The sequence below is a fragment of the Protomyctophum bolini genome (assembly GCF_963924005.1).
Source record: "Protomyctophum bolini genome assembly, chromosome: 1".
Lineage (NCBI taxonomy): Eukaryota > Metazoa > Chordata > Actinopteri > Myctophiformes > Myctophidae > Protomyctophum > Protomyctophum bolini.
In genome coordinates, this window is record NC_137862.1 from 39482043 (window position 1) to 39508175 (window position 26133).

The following is a 26133-nucleotide window of genomic DNA, read 5'->3' on the forward strand; positions in this document are numbered from 1 at the left end:
AACACTTTTCTCTGTATTGTAGATTTGTCTCTTGTTTTGTTTTGTTTAGTTTAGTTTTTTGTTTGTTTTCCATGTTTTTTTTGTATATTATTGTTGTTATTATGCTCTAACTGTGTTGTCTTCTATGTATGTGGGTTTGTATGTGGGGAGGGCTGTGGAGGGCGGAACCGGGTCAGTTTCAGATTTTTTTAATTAACGGTTCCCCAAACGGTTCTCATCAGTCGTCATTTAGCTCCGCTGTGTCTGTGCATGTTACTAGGGTGACGTCACCTCACCTACATGAGTGAGTGGGATCGGGGAGGATACCACTGTTATGTGCATTCAGCGACCGCTCACTGCCGCGGAGCTTGTGTGGTTAACAGAGAAGGAAATGACTGAGGCTGAGCACGCAAAGTGCAATAAATGCGATGAGTTCCCTGCAAAGGTTGTTGCAACGTGCACCACCAGTTGCACGTCCACATTGAGGAAACATCTCAAAATCAATATGCCTGCCTACACGAGTCCACGACTCACGAGATTAATCTAGGCACATCGTGTTTGAGAGCTTGCGGAAAGCCACCACTCCCTACAGTTCCACCACAGCCGGCGGGGGACGAGGATGATGCAAGACTGGTTCACTTTCCCCAGGATAGTAAACGTTAGAAAATAAAAACTACTAACTTCTACAGAGCTTTTTATTAGGCTTATTGTACAACTGTTGTTAATGGTGTTAATTTAGAACGCCAATGACTCGTCTTTCTGTCTGAATCGCGTATAGAGCCATGAATAAAAATAAAATAAAATCAATTTGTCATTTTTTACAACTTATAAGCAACTCAACTGCTTTTGATTTGGCTCTAAATTTATCGCGCAACTGTTGAGAGCCCAGCCAGGTGCATATATACCTCCAGAGATCAATAATTGATTTTGTGTTTATTATGTACTTGGTTAGGTTAGTTATAATATAAGCTTAATGTATGTCAGAAAAATAATATTAGGATCCGATAAGGGAACCGTTAGGAACCGTTAAGAGGGATCCGGTAAGGATCCGGAACCGTTAAAATCCTAACGAATCCCAACCCTAGTTGTGAGGTGATAGATATTGCCCACTCGGCACCTATTTTATGCCAGTCCGCCCGGGAACAGACCAGCAGTCTATTTTGTGACCTTTCCTGAGTGAGTATTCTTAATTTTCTTTTCCCATCAGCTGTTTGTCCTTGGGAGATTATTCCTACTCGATTGAGAGTCTAAGGACGAGGGGAGGCCTCACCAGGGTGCAGATGGTTGTGGTTTTTCCTGTGCCAGGCATGCCAACAATCAGTGTGTAGTCTTTAGACAGTAGCACCTTCTTCATAGCCTGTTTCTGGGGCTTGTTGAGACCTAGTCACACACACACACACACACACACACACACACACACACACAAAATGAGGAAACAGTCAGTCAACAGAGGTGCAGTGATATTAACAAGACAGAATGTGATCCAAGCTAAAAACTTTTTCTCCACTGCCTTCTATCAAAGAATTTCAGAATTCTGATACATACTACATGGTACAATACATTTTAAGGTGTGTACTTTTGGTTCCAATGAAGAACACTACCCCCATACTAGATTTTGAATACCTATTTATGCCTTATGTAAAGCACTTTGAATGAAGGAAATGTACTACGTCACTGGATCTTAGGGCAATATTAATGCTCTCGGTTTCTCACTGTTAAACACAGGGCAATTGTTTAGGTGCTCTGCAAATCCTCTCTCTTGGCTACATCTGCGCCAGGGTAGTGCAGAGTTTTGCCTCCCTAGGGTAGTGCATTGTTTTTTCCTTCCAAACTGGCCGAAAAAAGGGGTGCAGCACCTTAAATAAAAGCATAGGAACACTAAACGGCTTACAAACATGAAATATATTATTATTGCATGTTTGCAAGCCTTTTGTGAGCTGTAGTGTGGACTGGAGTTTATTTGGAAATGGGACACTAGGTGGTGAAATTTGGAGATTGACTTACAACCCTCTCTACCCTCTGTAGACAAAACAAACTACAATAGCGCATACAAGAAAAGAGAATATACACTATATTAGTGAACAGAGAATAAAGACAATGATGATCTTTGCCCTGCTTTGGTACATGACAGTAGAGTGCTAACTAACCCTTGAGCATGTTGGCGATGGTGTCTTTGGAGTCTGTGGGCAGAACATCGCTGAGTCTAGAGATGAACTCTGGACGACGGAGGTCAACGATCAGCTCTCTCAGACGATTACTGTATATATACAGTTCCAAAATATAGATGATTACTGGATATACAGTCTCAAAACAGATGATTACTGCTTATACGGTTTCAAACAAAGATCAATCAATTGCTACTACTACCACATTATTACCATGTTTTCCTCTTCTAATTGAAGGCACCTTTTGCCCTCATTGGACAATATACGGTGATGTCACAATATGTGAACTATACCAAACTCATAATTCCCCAGTATAGCATTTCATAATGCTGTATATACTTTACTATCATAGCTAATTAACACATAATGCTGTATATATTTTATCATAGCTAACTACTGCAAAATACTGTATACTTTATCATAGCTAATGAACTCATACTACGGTATATAGCTTCTCATGATATCATCCTGTGTACCATTATGTTTTGCTATCATATAATATTGTAAATGTTATGGCTTGTTATCATTTAAGAATTGACATACCTGTCCTGACTGTCTTCCATCAGTCTGGAGAGATTAGTGAGGTGAGTACTGAGGCCAATCACTCCCTCATCATGGTCCAACCGAAATAAAACACCACTGTACTTAGACAAGTCTCTGAAACACACATTTTAACCGTTTATTTATGTCCACACAAAGGATATGTATACATGTATACAAGGACACAAATATTATAGGTGCATTATAGGCATGTCACTCAGTACTCTATTGGTAGAAGTAACAGCGTCTCCGCCATATACGTATGACGGCAGCCAAATATAGCAGAGACACCACAATACTTTGCCAGCCTTTTTTGGGCATCCCAAGTTGTTGGAACCAAAGCAAAGCAAAGTTACTATGTTTACCCAGTGTAACTGGACTAAGCTCAAGAAATTGTTTACAGCCATGACCTGCTCATAGAACATTTCATGGTAGGGGTTCAATGCCTTGCTCAAGGGCACTTCAGCGGTTTGTAATTTTAACGTGCTGGTCCGGGGATACGAACTAGCGACCTTCCGGTATCAAGACCGCTCCGCAAACCGTTCGGCCACCGCTGCCCCAACCCTCTAACAACCAGTCTGTGCGTATGCCCTAGGCTGCCAAATATAAAGACAGTCTGCACTTAGCCCAGCTCTGAGATGATGAAGTGGTTGGTATTTTATGACCTTGGTCATAAAGGCTTCATTTAGGCTATGGTCAAAGGTGCAGGCTATCTCTAATACAGACACTTCATCAACCACAACAATACATGTATCTGGTGTATTAGCTGTCAGAGATGTACACACACACACACACACACACACACACACACACACTCTCTCAACCTCTGGTTGAAGGTCTGAATACAGATTACTACAATTACTATTTTAGGGCAGATTCACACAGAGTCCGTTTGATTCAAACTGTTCCCGAATACGGTCGCCTGGTACCCGCTGGCCATAATTCACATTGGCCTGGATTCTTCCGCACCCGAGTACACTTCATTCAACTGTATTCAATGCTTTCACATTGCATCGATCCGTATCCAAGTGCACTTCAATCGGTCCCGAGACTACCTCCATGCAGCCCCGGGTTGGGTGGTTGGGTGATCCGTTCCGGGGAACGGTACGCAGCATTCACACTACTACAACATCTGCCAAGTGGTCCCGGGCCGAGTGCGCACCCGGGACCATAGTGTGAATCTGCCCTTAGTGGTCTTGTTGGTAGTAGCTTTAAGAGGATACATGAGCAGTGATACCGTAAATAAGGCATTTAAGACAATATACAAATTTAATAACAGCCATTTTCGGAAAGTGTATTTGATAAACCAGTGTGTTCATACTCACTTATCCAGAGTGCAGCTGATGGAGGTTCCGCTGACTGCACACAGGTATCCTGATGCCACGGCGATCAGACGACCCTCCTGGTCGCTGACGACAACGCGGTCGCCCTCGGCCAAACCACTGTTGACCCCCTGCTGTGAGGCTGTGGCCCGTCGCTGGAAGTGATGGAGGAAAACCTCTGGTGACTGAACCATGACTGGGCCCAAGAGCTCCAGGTTCCCAGCACAGCCCCCACTCTTCTCCCTGGCAAAAAAGGACCAGATAGAACCATAGATCAGCCAATGTTCTCTGTATTGCTTGAGTGAGCCTCGTTTGCCTAGTTAACAACGCCACACACTGTAAACTGACAATTTGCTGAAAACTGAGTTATACTTCATATTTTGGTATAAGAAAATCTGACACTGTCACTCTGACAATCTGACACTGACACTGAAAACTAATTATGTGCAGTACATACTACATTTACAATCATTAGTGTTTAAGATGTCATTTTGATGATGAATAGTGATCAGGTCTGAACCTTGAATTGGCGTTAGGAACCTGTTGCGACCGCATGCCCTTGCTGACATCGACCCCAGGCAGGGTTCCAACCTACAACCTTCCGCATGAAAGGCAGATGCTCTAACCAGTATTCTAGGGCAGCCCCCATGTGAAAACAGCTAACTACCCTCTATTGCCACCCAGTGGCAGTTAACTTGTTAATAAAACAATTAATATAACACAAAATGTAACAATTTTCTTTTATAGATTTTAAATGGTTTTAATCCATTAAATCCGGGAAAGCATCTGTGTCATTTTAGCTACATACAGCATCTTGGTTGTTTATTTAAAAAATAGCAGATCTACAAGCTCAAAGCGTGTCACTTCATGCTGCGCTTTAAGCTTGTAGATCTGCTATTTTTTTCATATCGTAGAAAAAAACGAGACAAATCTTTGAATATCTGTATATTTTTCATTGGACATTTTTAACTTAAATCTTTGCTTTCGGCCAAATACATATAATTTGGGGGGTCCTTGACATGAAAATGTTTGAGCCAGTAAAAACAAAGATAGTCAGTGCAGTGCAACAGTTCGGCTCACAACACAACTCCAGTAGGAAGTGTTCATATTCAGAATCAAGCATTCATCCAGGTTGAATGCTTGATTCTGATCACTGAATTCAGCGGTGTGTTAACATTCACTTCCTTGTTTTCCGAGGAGACCGTGTTGCACTCGGCAGGGCCAACTTATTAGAATACTTGGAAATACTTTGTTTTGTTGTCACTTTTGGGTCCATTTATTAATGTATGCATTACATAGCCGTGTAATAAGCAGGATAATGAATGGCTAGATGGTCATTGTTGATCGCAATGAATAAATCAACCCGTCTGATTTATTTATCAACAATAACCACCTAGCCATTCATTATCCCTTGCATGTTATCATGCGACTGTGTGATCCGGGCTCTGACCTCTCCTCAGCAGTCTGCAGCCACACGTGCTTGCGGCCATTCTTGTTCTCCATGGTAACGGTCTCTAGGCAGCAGAGCAGCAGCCAATCAGAGAAGTAGTTCAGGTGCAACGGGGTCAGGTGACCAGTCTCTTGAAGCACAAAGTCACGCACGAAATCTGACGAGAGGTTGTCTGGAGATCCGCCGTTCACCACCCTGAGAGGTCATTTAAATGAATGAGAGGTTGTCTGGAGATCCGCCGTTCACCACCCTGAGAGCTCATTTAAATGAATGTTGTCATTTTGTTTCTCATGGCAATGACTGGTAAAGATAGATAAATGGATATTAATCCCCAAGCAACTTTGTTCTGTTCCAACAGCTCCAGTTGCCAACTTGCCATACATTCATACAGATTTGTCAGTAAAAAAGAAAATAGCATGATGAATATATAATAAAACATTAGTTTACACTTTTGGTTATTGAGAAACAGCTCCTAAAACATTATTTGACACTTTTGGTTGTTGAAAAACAGCTCCTAAACTATTATTTGACACTTTGGTTGTTGAGAAACAGCTCCTAAAACATTATTTGACACTTTTGGTTGTTGAAAAACAGCTTCTAACCATTATTTGACACTTTGGTTGTTGAGAAACAGCTTCTAACCATTATTTGACACTTTGGTTGTTGAGAAACAGCTCCTAAAACATTATTTTACACTTTTGGTTATTGAGAAACAGCTCCTAAAACATTATTTGACACTTTTGGTTGTTGAAAAACAGCTTCTAACCATTATTTGACACTTTGGTTGTTGAGAAACAGCTCCTAAAACATTATTTTACACTTTTGGTTATTGAGAAACAGCTCCTAAAACATCATTTGACACTTTTGGTTGTTGAAAAACAGCTTCTAACCATTATTTGACACTTTGGTTGTTGAGAAACAGCTTCTAACCATTATTTGACACTTTGGTTGTTGAGAAACAGCTCCTAAAACATTATTTTACACTTTTGGTTATTGAGAAACAGCTCCTAAAACATTATTTGACACTTTTGGTTGTTGAAAAACAGCTTCTAACCATTATTTGACACTTTGGTTGTTGAGAAACAGCTCCTAAAACATTATTTTACACTTTTGGTTATTGAGAAACAGCTCCTAAAACATTATTTGACACTTTTGGTTGTTGAAAAACAGCTTCTAACCATTATTTGACACTTTGGTTGTTGAGAAACAGCTCCTAAAACATTATTTTACACTTTTGGTTATTGAGAAACAGCTCCTAAAACATTATTTGACACTATTGGTTGTTGAAAAACAGCTTCTAACCATTATTTGACACTTTGGTTGTTGAGAAACAGCTCCTAAAACATTATTTTACACTTTTGGTTATTGAGAAACAGCTCCTAAAACATTATTTGACACTTTTGGTTGTTGAAAAACAGCTTCTAACCATTATTTGACACTTTGGTTGTTGAGAAACAGCTCCTAAAACATTATTTTACACTTTTGGTTATTGAGAAACAGCTCCTAAAACATTATTTGACACTTTTGGTTGTTGAAAAACAGCTTCTAACCATTATTTGACACTTTGGTTGTTGAGAAACAGCTCCTAAAACATTATTTGACACTTTTGGTTATTGAGAAACAGCTCCTAAAACATTATTTGACACTTTTGGTTGTTGAAAAACAGCTTCTAACCATTATTTGACACTTTGGTTGTTGAGAAACAGCTCCTAAAACATTATTTGACACTTTTGGTTATTGAGAAACAGCTCCTAAAACATTAATTGACACTTTTGGTTGTTGAAAAACAGCTTCTAACCATTATTTGACACTTTGGTTGTTGAGAAACAGCTCCTAAAACATTATTTTACACTTTTGGTTGTTGAGAAACAGCTCCTAAAACATTATTTGACACTTTTGGTTGTTGAAAAACAGCTTCTAACCATTATTTGACACTTTGGTTGTTGAGAAACAGCTCCTAAAACATTATTTTACACTTTTGGTTACTGAGAAACAGCTCCTAAAACATTATTTGACACTTTTGGTTATTATTATTATTTGTGATTATTATTATTTTGGGAGGCAAATTATTTTGGGAGGCAAATTATTTTGGGAGGCAAATTATTTTGGGAGGCAAATTATTTTGGGAGGCAAATTATTTTGGCAAAAAATTTTGGGAGGCAAATTATTTTGGGAGACAAATTATTTTGGCAAATTATTTTGGGAGGCAAATTATTTTGGGAGGCAAATTATTTTGGCAAATCATTTTGGGAGGCAAATTATTTTGGGAGGCAAATTATTTTGGGAGGCAAATTATTTTGGCAAATTATTTTGGGAGGCAAATTATTTTGGCAAATTATTTTGGGAGGCAAATTATTTTGGCAAATTATTTTGGGAGGCAAATTATTTTGGCAAATTATTTTGGGAGGCAAATTATTTTGGCAAATTATTTTACACTTTTGGTTATTGAGAAACAGCTCCTAAAACATTATTTGACACTTTTGGTTGTTGAAAAACAGCTTCTAACCATTATTTGACACTTTGGTTGTTGAGAAACAGCTCCTAAAACATTATTTTACACTTTTGGTTATTGAGAAACAGCTCCTAAAACATTATTTGACACTTTTGGTTATTGAGAAACAGCTCCTAAAACATTATTTGACACTTTTGGTGGTTGAAAAACAGCTTCTAACCATTATTTGACACTTTGGTTGTTGAGAAACAGCTCCTAAAACATTATTTTACACTTTTGGTTATTGAGAAACAGCTCCTAAAACATTATTTGACACTTTGGTTGTTGAGAAACAGCTCCTAAAACATTATTTTACACTTTTGGTTATTGAGAAACAGCTCCTAAAACATAATTTGACACTTTTGGTTGTTGAAAAACAGCTTCTAACCATTATTTGACACTTTGGTTGTTGAGAAACAGCTTCTAAAACATTATTTTACACTTTTGGTTATTGAGAAACAGCTCCTAAAACATTATTTGACACTTTTGGTTGTTGAAAAACAGCTTCTAACCATTATTTGACACTTTGGTTGTTGAGAAACAGCTCCTAAAACATTATTTGACACTTTTGGTTATTGAGAAACAGCTCCTAAAACATTATTTGACACTTTTGGTTGTTGAAAAACAGCTTCTAACCATTATTTGACACTTTGGTTGTTGAGAAACAGCTCCTAAAACATTATTTGACACTTTTGGTTATTGAGAAACAGCTCCTAAAACATTAATTGACACTTTTGGTTGTTGAAAAACAGCTTCTAACCATTATTTGACACTTTGGTTGTTGAGAAACAGCTCCTAAAACATTATTTTACACTTTTGGTTGTTGAGAAACAGCTCCTAAAACATTATTTGACACTTTTGGTTGTTGAAAAACAGCTTCTAACCATTATTTGACACTTTGGTTGTTGAGAAACAGCTCCTAAAACATTATTTTACACTTTTGGTTACTGAGAAACAGCTCCTAAAACATTATTTGACACTTTTGGTTATTATTATTATTTGTGATTATTATTATTTTGGGAGGCAAATTATTTTGGGAGGCAAATTATTTTGGGAGGCAAATTATTTTGGGAGGCAAATTATTTTGGCAAAAAATTTTGGGAGGCAAATTATTTTGGGAGACAAATTATTTTGGCAAATTATTTTGGGAGGCAAATTATTTTGGGAGGCAAATTATTTTGGCAAATCATTTTGGGAGGCAAATTATTTTGGGAGGCAAATTATTTTGGGAGGCAAATTATTTTGGGAGGCAAATTATTTTGGCAAATTATTTTGGGAGGCAAATTATTTTGGCAAATTATTTTGGGAGGCAAATTATTTTGGCAAATTATTTTGGCAAATTATTTTGGGAGGCAAATTATTTTGGCAAATTATTTTGGGAGGCAAATTATTTTGGCAAATTATTTTACACTTTTGGTTATTGAGAAACAGCTCCTAAAACATTATTTGACACTTTTGGTTGTTGAAAAACAGCTTCTAACCATTATTTGACACTTTGGTTGTTGAGAAACAGCTCCTAAAACATTATTTTACACTTTTGGTTATTGAGAAACAGCTCCTAAAACATTATTTGACACTTTTGGTTATTGAGAAACAGCTCCTAAAACATTATTTGACACTTTTGGTTGTTGAAAAACAGCTTCTAACCATTATTTGACACTTTTGTTGTTGAGAAACAGCTCCTAAAACATTATTTTACACTTTTGGTTATTGAGAAACAGCTCCTAAAACATTATTTGACACTTTGGTTGTTGAGAAACAGCTCCTAAAACATTATTTTACACTTTTGGTTATTGAGAAACAGCTCCTAAAACATAATTTGACACTTTTGGTTGTTGAAAAACAGCTTCTAACCATTATTTGACACTTTGGTTGTTGAGAAACAGCTTCTAACCATTATTTGACACTTTGGTTGTTGAGAAACAGCTCCTAAAACATTATTTTACACTTTTGGTTATTGAGAAACAGCTCCTAAAACATTATTTGACACTTTTGGTTGTTGAAAAACAGCTTCTAACCATTATTTGACACTTTGGTTGTTGAGAAACAGCTCCTAAAACATTATTTTACACTTTTGGTTATTGAGAAACAGCTCCTAAAACATTATTTGACACTTTTGGTTGTTGAAAAACAGCTTCTAACCATTATTTGACACTTTGGTTGTTGAGAAAAAGCTCCTAAAACATTATTTTACACTTTTGGTTATTGAGAAACAGCTCCTAAAACATTATTTGACACTTTTGGTTGTTGAAAAACAGCTTCTAACCATTATTTGACACTTTGGTTGTTGAGAAACAGCTCCTAAAACATTATTTTACACTTTTGGTTATTGAGAAACAGCTCCTAAAACATTATTTGACACTTTTGGTTGTTGAAAAACAGCTTCTAACCATTATTTGACACTTTGGTTGTTGAGAAACAGCTCCTAAAACATTATTTGACACTTTTGGTTATTGAGAAACAGCTCCTAAAACATTATTTGACACTTTTGGTTGTTGAAAAACAGCTTCTAACCATTATTTGACACTTTGGTTGTTGAGAAACAGCTCCTAAAACATTAGTTTACACTTTTGGTTATTGAGAAACAGCTCCTAAAACATTATTTGACACTTTTGGTTGTTGAAAAACAGCTCCTAAACTATTATTTGACACTTTGGTTGTTGAGAAACAGCTCCTAAAACATTATTTTACACTTTTGGTTATTGAGAAACAGCTCCTAAAACATTATTTGACACTTTTGGTTGTTGAAAAACAGCTTCTAACCATTATTTGACACTTTGGTTGTTGAGAAACAGCTCCTAAAACATTATTTGACACTTTTGGTTATTGAGAAACAGCTCCTAAAACATTATTTGACACTTTTGGTTGTTGAAAAACAGCTTCTAACCATTATTTGACACTTTTGGTTGTTGAAAAACAGCTTCTAACCATTATTTGACACTTTGGTTGTTGAGAAACAGCTCCTAAAACATTATTTTACACTTTTGGTTGTTGAGAAACAGCTCCTAAAACATTATTTGACACTTTTGGTTGTTGAAAAACAGCTTCTAACCATTATTTGACACTTTGGTTGTTGAGAAACAGCTCCTAAAACATTATTTTACACTTTTGGTTATTGAGAAACAGCTCCTAAAACATTATTTGACACTTTTGGTTATTATTATTATTTGTGATTATTATTATTTTGGGAGGCAAATTATTTTGGGAGGCAAATTATTTTGGGAGGCAAATTATTTTGGGAGGAAAATTATTTTGGCAAATTATTTTGGGAGGCAAATTATTTTGGCAAAGTTTCTCAACAACCAAATTATTTTGGCAAATTATTTTGGGAGGCAAATTATTTTGGCAAATTATTTTGGGAGTCAAATTATTTTGGGAGTCAAATTATTTTGGGAGGCAAATTATTTTGGGAGGCAAATTATTTTGGCAAATTATTTTGGGAGGCAAATTATTTTGGGAGGCAAATTATTTTGGGTGGCAAATTATTTTGGGAGGCAAATTATTTTGGCAAATTATTTTGGGAGGCAAATTATTTTGGCAAATTATTTTGGGAGGCAAATTATTTTGGGAGGCAAATTATTTTGGGAGGCAAATTATTTTGGGAGACAAATTATTTTGGCAAATTATTTTGGGAGGCAAATTATTTTGGGAGGCAAATTATTTTGGCAAATCATTTTGGGAGGCAAATTATTTTGGCAAATTATTTTGGGAGGCAAATTATTTTATACTTTTGGTTATTGCTCCTAAAACATTATTTGACAAATTATTTTGGGAGGCAAATTATTTTGGGAGTCAAATTATTTTGGGAGTCAAATTATTTTGGGAGTCAAATTATTTTGGGAGTCAAATTATTTTGGGAGGCAAATTATTTTGGCAAATCATTTTGGGAGGCAAATTATTTTGGGAGGCAAATTATTTTGGGAGGCAAATTATTTTGGGAGGCAAATTATTTTGGCAAATTATTTTGGGAGGCAAATTATTTTGGCAAATTATTTTGGGAGGCAAATTATTTTGGCAAATTATTTTGGCAAATTATTTTGGGAGGCAAATTATTTTGGCAAATTATTTTGGGAGGCAAATTATTTTGGCAAATTATTTTACACTTTTGGTTATTGAGAAACAGCTCCTAAAACATTATTTGACACTTTTGGTTGTTGAAAAACAGCTTCTAACCATTATTTGACACTTTGGTTGTTGAGAAACAGCTCCTAAAACATTATTTTACACTTTTGGTTATTGAGAAACAGCTCCTAAAACATTATTTGACACTTTTGGTTATTGAGAAACAGCTCCTAAAACATTATTTGACACTTTTGGTTGTTGAAAAACAGCTTCTAACCATTATTTGACACTTTGGTTGTTGAGAAACAGCTCCTAAAACATTATTTTACACTTTTGGTTATTGAGAAACAGCTCCTAAAACATTATTTGACACTTTTGGTTATTGAGAAACAGCTCCTAAAACATTATTTTACACTTTTGGTTATTGAGAAACAGCTCCTAAAACATAATTTGACACTTTTGGTTGTTGAAAAACAGCTTCTAACCATTATTTGACACTTTTGGTTATTGAGAAACAGCTCCTAAAACATTATTTGACACTTTGGTTGTTGAGAAACAGCTCCTAAAACATTATTTTACACTTTTGTTGTTGAGAAACAGCTCCTAAAACATTATTTTACACTTTTGGTTATTGAGAAACAGCTCCTAAAACATTATTTGACACTTTGGTTGTTGAGAAACAGCTCCTAAAACATTATTTTACACTTTTGGTTATTGAGAAACAGCTCCTAAAACATAATTTGACACTTTTGGTTGTTGAAAAACAGCTTCTAACCATTATTTGACACTTTGGTTGTTGAGAAACAGCTTCTAACCATTATTTGACACTTTGGTTGTTGAGAAACAGCTCCTAAAACATTATTTTACACTTTTGGTTATTGAGAAACAGCTCCTAAAACATTATTTGACACTTTTGGTTGTTGAAAAACAGCTTCTAACCATTATTTGACACTTTGGTTGTTGAGAAACAGCTCCTAAAACATTATTTTACACTTTTGGTTATTGAGAAACAGCTCCTAAAACATTATTTGACACTTTTGGTTGTTGAAAAACAGCTTCTAACCATTATTTGACACTTTGGTTGTTGAGAAACAGCTCCTAAAACATTATTTGACACTTTTGGTTATTGAGAAACAGCTCCTAAAACATTAATTGACACTTTTGGTTGTTGAAAAACAGCTTCTAACCATTATTTGACACTTTGGTTGTTGAGAAACAGCTCCTAAAACATTATTTTACACTTTTGGTTGTTGAGAAACAGCTCCTAAAACATTATTTGACACTTTTGGTTGTTGAAAAACAGCTTCTAACCATTATTTGACACTTTGGTTGTTGAGAAACAGCTCCTAAAACATTATTTTACACTTTTGGTTATTGAGAAACAGCTCCTAAAACATTATTTGACACTTTTGGTTGTTGAAAAACAGCTTCTAACCATTATTTGACACTTTGGTTGTTGAGAAACAGCTCCTAAAACATTATTTTACACTTTTGGTTATTGAGAAACAGCTCCTAAAACATTATTTGACACTTTTGGTTATTGAGAAACAGCTCCTAAAACATTATTTGACACTTTTGGTTGTTGAAAAACAGCTTCTAACCATTATTTGACACTTTGGTTGTTGAGAAACAGCTCCTAAAACATTATTTTACACTTTTGGTTATTGAGAAACAGCTCCTAAAACATTATTTGACACTTTTGGTTATTGAGAAACAGCTCCTAAAACATTATTTTACACTTTTGGTTATTGAGAAACAGCTCCTAAAACATAATTTGACACTTTTGGTTGTTGAAAAACAGCTTCTAACCATTATTTGACACTTTTGGTTATTGAGAAACAGCTCCTAAAACATTATTTGACACTTTGGTTGTTGAGAAACAGCTCCTAAAACATTATTTTACACTTTTGTTGTTGAGAAACAGCTCCTAAAACATTATTTTACACTTTTGGTTATTGAGAAACAGCTCCTAAAACATTATTTGACACTTTGGTTGTTGAGAAACAGCTCCTAAAACATTATTTTACACTTTTGGTTATTGAGAAACAGCTCCTAAAACATAATTTGACACTTTTGGTTGTTGAAAAACAGCTTCTAACCATTATTTGACACTTTGGTTGTTGAGAAACAGCTTCTAACCATTATTTGACACTTTGGTTGTTGAGAAACAGCTCCTAAAACATTATTTTACACTTTTGGTTATTGAGAAACAGCTCCTAAAACATTATTTGACACTTTTGGTTGTTGAAAAACAGCTTCTAACCATTATTTGACACTTTGGTTGTTGAGAAACAGCTCCTAAAACATTATTTTACACTTTTGGTTATTGAGAAACAGCTCCTAAAACATTATTTGACACTTTTGGTTGTTGAAAAACAGCTTCTAACCATTATTTGACACTTTGGTTGTTGAGAAACAGCTCCTAAAACATTATTTGACACTTTTGGTTATTGAGAAACAGCTCCTAAAACATTAATTGACACTTTTGGTTGTTGAAAAACAGCTTCTAACCATTATTTGACACTTTGGTTGTTGAGAAACAGCTCCTAAAACATTATTTTACACTTTTGGTTGTTGAGAAACAGCTCCTAAAACATTATTTGACACTTTTGGTTGTTGAAAAACAGCTTCTAACCATTATTTGACACTTTGGTTGTTGAGAAACAGCTCCTAAAACATTATTTTACACTTTTGGTTATTGAGAAACAGCTCCTAAAACATTATTTGACACTTTTGGTTATTGAGAAACAGCTCCTAAAACATTATTTGACACTTTTGGTGGTTGAAAAACAGCTTCTAACCATTATTTGACACTTTGGTTGTTGAGAAACAGCTCCTAAAACATTATTTTACACTTTTGGTTATTGAGAAACAGCTCCTAAAACATTATTTGACACTTTGGTTGTTGAGAAACAGCTCCTAAAACATTATTTTACACTTTTGGTTATTGAGAAACAGCTCCTAAAACATAATTTGACACTTTTGGTTGTTGAAAAACAGCTTCTAACCATTATTTGACACTTTGGTTGTTGAGAAACAGCTTCTAAAACATTATTTTACACTTTTGGTTATTGAGAAACAGCTCCTAAAACATTATTTGACACTTTTGGTTGTTGAAAAACAGCTTCTAACCATTATTTGACACTTTGGTTGTTGAGAAACAGCTCCTAAAACATTATTTGACACTTTTGGTTATTGAGAAACAGCTCCTAAAACATTATTTGACACTTTTGGTTGTTGAAAAACAGCTTCTAACCATTATTTGACACTTTGGTTGTTGAGAAACAGCTCCTAAAACATTATTTGACACTTTTGGTTATTGAGAAACAGCTCCTAAAACATTAATTGACACTTTTGGTTGTTGAAAAACAGCTTCTAACCATTATTTGACACTTTGGTTGTTGAGAAACAGCTCCTAAAACATTATTTTACACTTTTGGTTGTTGAGAAACAGCTCCTAAAACATTATTTGACACTTTTGGTTGTTGAAAAACAGCTTCTAACCATTATTTGACACTTTGGTTGTTGAGAAACAGCTCCTAAAACATTATTTTACACTTTTGGTTACTGAGAAACAGCTCCTAAAACATTATTTGACACTTTTGGTTATTATTATTATTTGTGATTATTATTATTTTGGGAGGCAAATTATTTTGGGAGGCAAATTATTTTGGCAAAAATTTTTGGGAGGCAAATTATTTTGGGAGACAAATTATTTTGGCAAATTATTTTGGGAGGCAAATTATTTTGGGAGGCAAATTATTTTGGCAAATCATTTTGGGAGGCAAATTATTTTGGGAGGCAAATTATTTTGGGAGGCAAATTATTTTGGCAAATTATTTTGGGAGGCAAATTATTTTGGCAAATTATTTTGGGAGGCAAATTATTTTGGCAAATTATTTTGGCAAATTATTTTGGGAGGCAAATTATTTTGGCAAATTATTTTGGGAGGCAAATTATTTTGGCAAATTATTTTACACTTTTGGTTATTGAGAAACAGCTCCTAAAACATTATTTGACACTTTTGGTTGTTGAAAAACAGCTTCTAACCATTATTTGACACTTTGGTTGTTGAGAAACAGCTCCTAAAACATTATTTTACACTTTTGGTTATTGAGAAACAGCTCCTAAAACATTATTTGACACTTTTGGTTATTGAGAAACAGCTCCTAAAACATTATTTGACACTTTTGGTTGTTGAAAAACAGCTTCTAACCATTATTTGACACTTTTGTTGTTGAGAAACAGCTCCTAAAACATTATTTTACACTTTTGGTTATTGAGAAACAGCTCCTAAAACATTATTTGACACTTTGGTTGTTGAGAAACAGCTCCTAAAACATTATTTTACACTTTTGGTTATTGAGAAACAGCTCCTAAAACATAATTTGACACTTTTGGTTGTTGAAAAACAGCTTCTAACCATTATTTGACACTTTGGTTGTTGAGAAACAGCTTCTAACCATTATTTGACACTTTGGTTGTTGAGAAACAGCTCCTAAAACATTATTTTACACTTTTGGTTATTGAGAAACAGCTCCTAAAACATTATTTGACACTTTTGGTTGTTGAAAAACAGCTTCTAACCATTATTTGACACTTTGGTTGTTGAGAAACAGCTCCTAAAACATTATTTTACACTTTTGGTTATTGAGAAACAGCTCCTAAAACATTATTTGACACTTTTGGTTGTTGAAAAACAGCTTCTAACCATTATTTGACACTTTGGTTGTTGAGAAAAAGCTCCTAAAACATTATTTTACACTTTTGGTTATTGAGAAACAGCTCCTAAAACATTATTTGACACTTTTGGTTGTTGAAAAACAGCTTCTAACCATTATTTGACACTTTGGTTGTTGAGAAACAGCTCCTAAAACATTATTTTACACTTTTGGTTATTGAGAAACAGCTCCTAAAACATTATTTGACACTTTTGGTTGTTGAAAAACAGCTTCTAACCATTATTTGACACTTTGGTTGTTGAGAAACAGCTCCTAAAACATTATTTGACACTTTTGGTTATTGAGAAACAGCTCCTAAAACATTATTTGACACTTTTGGTTGTTGAAAAACAGCTTCTAACCATTATTTGACACTTTGGTTGTTGAGAAACAGCTCCTAAAACATTAGTTTACACTTTTGGTTATTGAGAAACAGCTCCTAAAACATTATTTGACACTTTTGGTTGTTGAAAAACAGCTCCTAAACTATTATTTGACACTTTGGTTGTTGAGAAACAGCTCCTAAAACATTATTTTACACTTTTGGTTATTGAGAAACAGCTCCTAAAACATTATTTGACACTTTTGGTTGTTGAAAAACAGCTTCTAACCATTATTTGACACTTTGGTTGTTGAGAAACAGCTCCTAAAACATTATTTGACACTTTTGGTTATTGAGAAACAGCTCCTAAAACATTATTTGACACTTTTGGTTGTTGAAAAACAGCTTCTAACCATTATTTGACACTTTTGGTTGTTGAAAAACAGCTTCTAACCATTATTTGACACTTTGGTTGTTGAGAAACAGCTCCTAAAACATTATTTTACACTTTTGGTTGTTGAGAAACAGCTCCTAAAACATTATTTGACACTTTTGGTTGTTGAAAAACAGCTTCTAACCATTATTTGACACTTTGGTTGTTGAGAAACAGCTCCTAAAACATTATTTTACACTTTTGGTTATTGAGAAACAGCTCCTAAAACATTATTTGACACTTTTGGTTATTATTATTATTTGTGATTATTATTATTTTGGGAGGCAAATTATTTTGGGAGGCAAATTATTTTGGGAGGCAAATTATTTTGGGAGGAAAATTATTTTGGCAAATTATTTTGGGAGGCAAATTATTTTGGCAAAGTTTCTCAACAACCAAATTATTTTGGCAAATTATTTTGGGAGGCAAATTATTTTGGCAAATTATTTTGGGAGTCAAATTATTTTGGGAGTCAAATTATTTTGGGAGTCAAATTATTTTGGGAGGCAAATTATTTTGGGAGGCAAATTATTTTGGCAAATTATTTTGGGAGGCAAATTATTTTGGGAGGCAAATTATTTTGGGTGGCAAATTATTTTGGGAGGCAAATTATTTTGGCAAATTATTTTGGGAGGCAAATTATTTTGGCAAATTATTTTGGGAGGCAAATTATTTTGGGAGGCAAATTATTTTGGGAGGCAAATTATTTTGGGAGACAAATTATTTTGGCAAATTATTTTGGGAGGCAAATTATTTTGGGAGGCAAATTATTTTGGGAGGCAAATTATTTTGGCAAATCATTTTGGGAGGCAAATTATTTTGGCAAATTATTTTGGGAGGCAAATTATTTTACACTTTTGGTTATTGCTCCTAAAACATTATTTGACAAATTATTTTGGGAGGCAAATTATTTTGGGAGGCAAATTATTTTGGGAGTCAAATTATTTTGGGAGTCAAATTATTTTGGGAGTCAAATTATTTTGGGAGTCAAATTATTTTGGGAGTCAAATTATTTTGGGAGGCAAATTATTTTGGCAAATCATTTTGGGAGGCAAATTATTTTGGGAGGCAAATTATTTTGGGAGGCAAATTATTTTGGGAGGCAAATTATTTTGGCAAATTATTTTGGGAGGCAAATTATTTTGGCAAATTATTTTGGGAGGCAAATTATTTTGGCAAATTATTTTGGCAAATTATTTTGGGAGGCAAATTATTTTGGCAAATTATTTTGGGAGGCAAATTATTTTGGCAAATTATTTTACACTTTTGGTTATTGAGAAACAGCTCCTAAAACATTATTTGACACTTTTGGTTGTTGAAAAACAGCTTCTAACCATTATTTGACACTTTGGTTGTTGAGAAACAGCTCCTAAAACATTATTTTACACTTTTGGTTATTGAGAAACAGCTCCTAAAACATTATTTGACACTTTTGGTTATTGAGAAACAGCTCCTAAAACATTATTTGACACTTTTGGTTGTTGAAAAACAGCTTCTAACCATTATTTGACACTTTGGTTGTTGAGAAACAGCTCCTAAAACATTATTTTACACTTTTGGTTATTGAGAAACAGCTCCTAAAACATTATTTGACACTTTTGGTTATTGAGAAACAGCTCCTAAAACATTATTTTACACTTTTGGTTATTGAGAAACAGCTCCTAAAACATAATTTGACACTTTTGGTTGTTGAAAAACAGCTTCTAACCATTATTTGACACTTTTGGTTATTGAGAAACAGCTCCTAAAACATTATTTGACACTTTGGTTGTTGAGAAACAGCTCCTAAAACATTATTTTACACTTTTGTTGTTGAGAAACAGCTCCTAAAACATTATTTTACACTTTTGGTTATTGAGAAACAGCTCCTAAAACATTATTTGACACTTTGGTTGTTGAGAAACAGCTCCTAAAACATTATTTTACACTTTTGGTTATTGAGAAACAGCTCCTAAAACATAATTTGACACTTTTGGTTGTTGAAAAACAGCTTCTAACCATTATTTGACACTTTGGTTGTTGAGAAACAGCTTCTAACCATTATTTGACACTTTGGTTGTTGAGAAACAGCTCCTAAAACATTATTTTACACTTTTGGTTATTGAGAAACAGCTCCTAAAACATTATTTGACACTTTTGGTTGTTGAAAAACAGCTTCTAACCATTATTTGACACTTTGGTTGTTGAGAAACAGCTCCTAAAACATTATTTTACACTTTTGGTTATTGAGAAACAGCTCCTAAAACATTATTTGACACTTTTGGTTGTTGAAAAACAGCTTCTAACCATTATTTGACACTTTGGTTGTTGAGAAACAGCTCCTAAAACATTATTTGACACTTTTGGTTATTGAGAAACAGCTCCTAAAACATTAATTGACACTTTTGGTTGTTGAAAAACAGCTTCTAACCATTATTTGACACTTTGGTTGTTGAGAAACAGCTCCTAAAACATTATTTTACACTTTTGGTTGTTGAGAAACAGCTCCTAAAACATTATTTGACACTTTTGGTTGTTGAAAAACAGCTTCTAACCATTATTTGACACTTTGGTTGTTGAGAAACAGCTCCTAAAACATTATTTTACACTTTTGGTTACTGAGAAACAGCTCCTAAAACATTATTTGACACTTTTGGTTATTATTATTATTTGTGATTATTATTATTTTGGGAGGCAAATTATTTTGGGAGGCAAATTATTTTGGGAGGCAAATTATTTTGGGAGGCAAATTATTTTGGCAAAAAATTTTGGGAGGCAAATTATTTTGGGAGACAAATTATTTTGGCAAATTATTTTGGGAGGCAAATTATTTTGGGAGGCAAATTATTTTGGGAGGCAAATTATTTTGGGAGGCAAATTATTTTGGCAAATTATTTTGGGAGGCAAATTATTTTGGCAAATTATTTTGGGAGGCAAATTATTTTGGCAAATTATTTTGGCAAATTATTTTGGGAGGCAAATTATTTTGGCAAATTATTTTGGGAGGCAAATTATTTTGGCAAATTATTTTACACTTTTGGTTATTGAGAAACAGCTCCTAAAACATTATTTGACACTTTTGGTTGTTGAAAAACAGCTTCTAACCATTATTTGACACTTTGGTTGTTGAGAAACAGCTCCTAAAACATTATTTTACACTTTTGGTTATTGAGAAACAGCTCCTAAAACATTATTTGACACTTTTGGTTATTGAGAAACAGCTCCTAAAACATTATTTGACACTTTTGGTTGTTGAAAAACAGCTTCTAACCATTATTTGACACTTTTGTTGTTGAGAAACAGCTCCTAAAACATTATTTTACACTTTTGGTTATTGAGAAACAGCTCCTAAAACATTATTTGACACTTTGGTTGTTGAGAAACAGCTCCTAAAACATTATTTTACACTTTTGGTTATTGAGAAACAGCTCCTAAAACATAATTTGACACTTTTGGTTGTTGAAAAACAGCTTCTAACCATTATTTGACACTTTGGTTGTTGAGAAACAGCTTCTAACCATTATTTGACACTTTGGTTGTTGAGAAACAGCTCCTAAAACATTATTTTACACTTTTGGTTATTGAGAAACAGCTCCTAAAACATTATTTGACACTTTTGGTTGTTGAAAAACAGCTTCTAACCATTATTTGACACTTTGGTTGTTGAGAAACAGCTCCTAAAACATTATTTTACACTTTTGGTTATTGAGAAACAGCTCCTAAAACATTATTTGACACTTTTGGTTGTTGAAAAACAGCTTCTAACCATTATTTGACACTTTGGTTGTTGAGAAAAAGCTCCTAAAACATTATTTTACACTTTTGGTTATTGAGAAACAGCTCCTAAAACATTATTTGACACTTTTGGTTGTTGAAAAACAGCTTCTAACCATTATTTGACACTTTGGTTGTTGAGAAACAGCTCCTAAAACATTATTTTACACTTTTGGTTATTGAGAAACAGCTCCTAAAACATTATTTGACACTTTTGGTTGTTGAAAAACAGCTTCTAACCATTATTTGACACTTTGGTTGTTGAGAAACAGCTCCTAAAACATTATTTGACACTTTTGGTTATTGAGAAACAGCTCCTAAAACATTATTTGACACTTTTGGTTGTTGAAAAACAGCTTCTAACCATTATTTGACACTTTGGTTGTTGAGAAACAGCTCCTAAAACATTATTTGACACTTTTGGTTATTGAGAAACAGCTCCTAAAACATTAATTGACACTTTTGGTTGTTGAAAAACAGCTTCTAACCATTATTTGACACTTTGGTTGTTGAGAAACAGCTCCTAAAACATTATTTTACACTTTTGGTTGTTGAGAAACAGCTCCTAAAACATTATTTGACACTTTTGGTTGTTGAAAAACAGCTTCTAACCATTATTTGACACTTTGGTTGTTGAGAAACAGCTCCTAAAACATTATTTTACACTTTTGGTTACTGAGAAACAGCTCCTAAAACATTATTTGACACTTTTGGTTATTATTATTATTTGTGATTATTATTATTTTGGGAGGCAAATTATTTTGGGAGGCAAATTATTTTGGGAGGCAAATTATTTTGGGAGGCAAATTATTTTGGCAAAAAATTTTGGGAGGCAAATTATTTTGGGAGACAAATTATTTTGGCAAATTATTTTGGGAGGCAAATTATTTTGGGAGGCAAATTATTTTGGCAAATCATTTTGGGAGGCAAATTATTTTGGGAGGCAAATTATTTTGGGAGGCAAATTATTTTGGCAAATTATTTTGGGAGGCAAATTATTTTGGCAAATTATTTTGGGAGGCAAATTATTTTGGCAAATTATTTTGGGAGGCAAATTATTTTGGCAAATTATTTTGGGAGGCAAATTATTTTGGCAAATTATTTTACACTTTTGGTTATTGAGAAACAGCTCCTAAAACATTATTTGACACTTTTGGTTGTTGAAAAACAGCTTCTAACCATTATTTGACACTTTGGTTGTTGAGAAACAGCTCCTAAAACATTATTTTACACTTTTGGTTATTGAGAAACAGCTCCTAAAACATTATTTGACACTTTTGGTTATTGAGAAACAGCTCCTAAAACATTATTTGACACTTTTGGTGGTTGAAAAACAGCTTCTAACCATTATTTGACACTTTGGTTGTTGAGAAACAGCTCCTAAAACATTATTTTACACTTTTGGTTATTGAGAAACAGCTCCTAAAACATTATTTGACACTTTGGTTGTTGAGAAACAGCTCCTAAAACATTATTTTACACTTTTGGTTATTGAGAAACAGCTCCTAAAACATAATTTGACACTTTTGGTTGTTGAAAAACAGCTTCTAACCATTATTTGACACTTTGGTTGTTGAGAAACAGCTTCTAAAACATTATTTTACACTTTTGGTTATTGAGAAACAGCTCCTAAAACATTATTTGACACTTTTGGTTGTTGAAAAACAGCTTCTAACCATTATTTGACACTTTGGTTGTTGAGAAACAGCTCCTAAAACATTATTTGACACTTTTGGTTATTGAGAAACAGCTCCTAAAACATTATTTGACACTTTTGGTTGTTGAAAAACAGCTTCTAACCATTATTTGACACTTTGGTTGTTGAGAAACAGCTCCTAAAACATTATTTGACACTTTTGGTTATTGAGAAACAGCTCCTAAAACATTAATTGACACTTTTGGTTGTTGAAAAACAGCTTCTAACCATTATTTGACACTTTGGTTGTTGAGAAACAGCTCCTAAAACATTATTTTACACTTTTGGTTGTTGAGAAACAGCTCCTAAAACATTATTTGACACTTTTGGTTGTTGAAAAACAGCTTCTAACCATTATTTGACACTTTGGTTGTTGAGAAACAGCTCCTAAAACATTATTTTACACTTTTGGTTACTGAGAAACAGCTCCTAAAACATTATTTGACACTTTTGGTTATTATTATTATTTGTGATTATTATTATTTTGGGAGGCAAATTATTTTGGGAGGCAAATTATTTTGGGAGGCAAATTATTTTGGGAGGCAAATTATTTTGGCAAAAAATTTTGGGAGGCAAATTATTTTGGGAGACAAATTATTTTGGCAAATTATTTTGGGAGGCAAATTATTTTGGGAGGCAAATTATTTTGGCAAATCATTTTGGGAGGCAAATTATTTTGGGAGGCAAATTATTTTGGGAGGCAAATTATTTTGGGAGGCAAATTATTTTGGCAAATTATTTTGGGAGGCAAATTATTTTGGCAAATTATTTTGGGAGGCAAATTATTTTGGCAAATTATTTTGGCAAATTATTTTGGGAGGCAAATTATTTTGGCAAATTATTTTGGGAGGCAAATTATTTTGGCAAATTATTTTACACTTTTGGTTATTGAGAAACAGCTCCTAAAACATTATTTGACACTTTTGGTTGTTGAAAAACAGCTTCTAACCATTATTTGACACTTTGGTTGTTGAGAAACAGCTCCTAAAACATTATTTTACACTTTTGGTTATTGAGAAACAGCTCCTAAAACATTATTTGACACTTTTGGTTATTGAGAAACAGCTCCTAAAACATTATTTGACACTTTTGGTTGTTGAAAAACAGCTTCTAACCATTATTTGACACTTTTGTTGTTGAGAAACAGCTCCTAAAACATTATTTTACACTTTTGGTTATTGAGAAACAGCTCCTAAAACATTATTTGACACTTTGGTTGTTGAGAAACAGCTCCTAAAACATTATTTTACACTTTTGGTTATTGAGAAACAGCTCCTAAAACATAATTTGACACTTTTGGTTGTTGAAAAACAGCTTCTAACCATTATTTGACACTTTGGTTGTTGAGAAACAGCTTCTAACCATTATTTGACACTTTGGTTGTTGAGAAACAGCTCCTAAAACATTATTTTACACTTTTGGTTATTGAGAAACAGCTCCTAAAACATTATTTGACACTTTTGGTTGTTGAAAAACAGCTTCTAACCATTATTTGACACTTTGGTTGTTGAGAAACAGCTCCTAAAACATTATTTTACACTTTTGGTTATTGAGAAACAGCTCCTAAAACATTATTTGACACTTTTGGTTGTTGAAAAACAGCTTCTAACCATTATTTGACACTTTGGTTGTTGAGAAAAAGCTCCTAAAACATTATTTTACACTTTTGGTTATTGAGAAACAGCTCCTAAAACATTATTTGACACTTTTGGTTGTTGAAAAACAGCTTCTAACCATTATTTGACACTTTGGTTGTTGAGAAACAGCTCCTAAAACATTATTTTACACTTTTGGTTATTGAGAAACAGCTCCTAAAACATTATTTGACACTTTTGGTTGTTGAAAAACAGCTTCTAACCATTATTTGACACTTTGGTTGTTGAGAAACAGCTCCTAAAACATTATTTGACACTTTTGGTTATTGAGAAACAGCTCCTAAAACATTATTTGACACTTTTGGTTGTTGAAAAACAGCTTCTAACCATTATTTGACACTTTGGTTGTTGAGAAACAGCTCCTAAAACATTAGTTTACACTTTTGGTTATTGAGAAACAGCTCCTAAAACATTATTTGACACTTTTGGTTGTTGAAAAACAGCTCCTAAACTATTATTTGACACTTTGGTTGTTGAGAAACAGCTCCTAAAACATTATTTTACACTTTTGGTTATTGAGAAACAGCTCCTAAAACATTATTTGACACTTTTGGTTGTTGAAAAACAGCTTCTAACCATTATTTGACACTTTGGTTGTTGAGAAACAGCTCCTAAAACATTATTTGACACTTTTGGTTATTGAGAAACAGCTCCTAAAACATTATTTGACACTTTTGGTTGTTGAAAAACAGCTTCTAACCATTATTTGACACTTTTGGTTGTTGAAAAACAGCTTCTAACCATTATTTGACACTTTGGTTGTTGAGAAACAGCTCCTAAAACATTATTTTACACTTTTGGTTGTTGAGAAACAGCTCCTAAAACATTATTTGACACTTTTGGTTGTTGAAAAACAGCTTCTAACCATTATTTGACACTTTGGTTGTTGAGAAACAGCTCCTAAAACATTATTTTACACTTTTGGTTATTGAGAAACAGCTCCTAAAACATTATTTGACACTTTTGGTTATTATTATTATTTGTGATTATTATTATTTTGGGAGGCAAATTATTTTGGGAGGCAAATTATTTTGGGAGGCAAATTATTTTGGGAGGAAAATTATTTTGGCAAATTATTTTGGGAGGCAAATTATTTTGGCAAAGTTTCTCAACAACCAAATTATTTTGGCAAATTATTTTGGGAGGCAAATTATTTTGGCAAATTATTTTGGGAGTCAAATTATTTTGGGAGTCAAATTATTTTGGGAGGCAAATTATTTTGGGAGGCAAATTATTTTGGCAAATTATTTTGGGAGGCAAATTATTTTGGGAGGCAAATTATTTTGGGTGGCAAATTATTTTGGGAGGCAAATTATTTTGGCAAATTATTTTGGGAGGCAAATTATTTTGGCAAATTATTTTGGGAGGCAAATTATTTTGGGAGGCAAATTATTTTGGGAGGCAAATTATTTTGGGAGACAAATTATTTTGGCAAATTATTTTGGGAGGCAAATTATTTTGGGAGGCAAATTATTTTGGCAAATCATTTTGGGAGGCAAATTATTTTGGCAAATTATTTTGGGAGGCAAATTATTTTATACTTT

The 26133-nt window shown here is 33.7% G+C and overlaps 1 protein-coding gene across 1 annotated transcript in view; it reads right to left on the reverse strand.

Annotated features, from left to right (window-relative positions):
* Positions 1-26133, reverse strand: part of dna2 (DNA replication helicase/nuclease 2) — a 112848-nt gene that overhangs the window by 8202 nt on the left and 78513 nt on the right. The window contains exons 12-16 of the mRNA XM_080770701.1: positions 5457-5651; positions 4010-4249; positions 2688-2801; positions 2127-2236; positions 1250-1359 (exon numbers count right to left, since the gene is read on the reverse strand). Coding sequence (XP_080626827.1) covers positions 1250-1359; positions 2127-2236; positions 2688-2801; positions 4010-4249; positions 5457-5651 — 769 coding nt within the window. The remainder of the gene's footprint in view (positions 1-1249; positions 1360-2126; positions 2237-2687; positions 2802-4009; positions 4250-5456; positions 5652-26133) is intronic.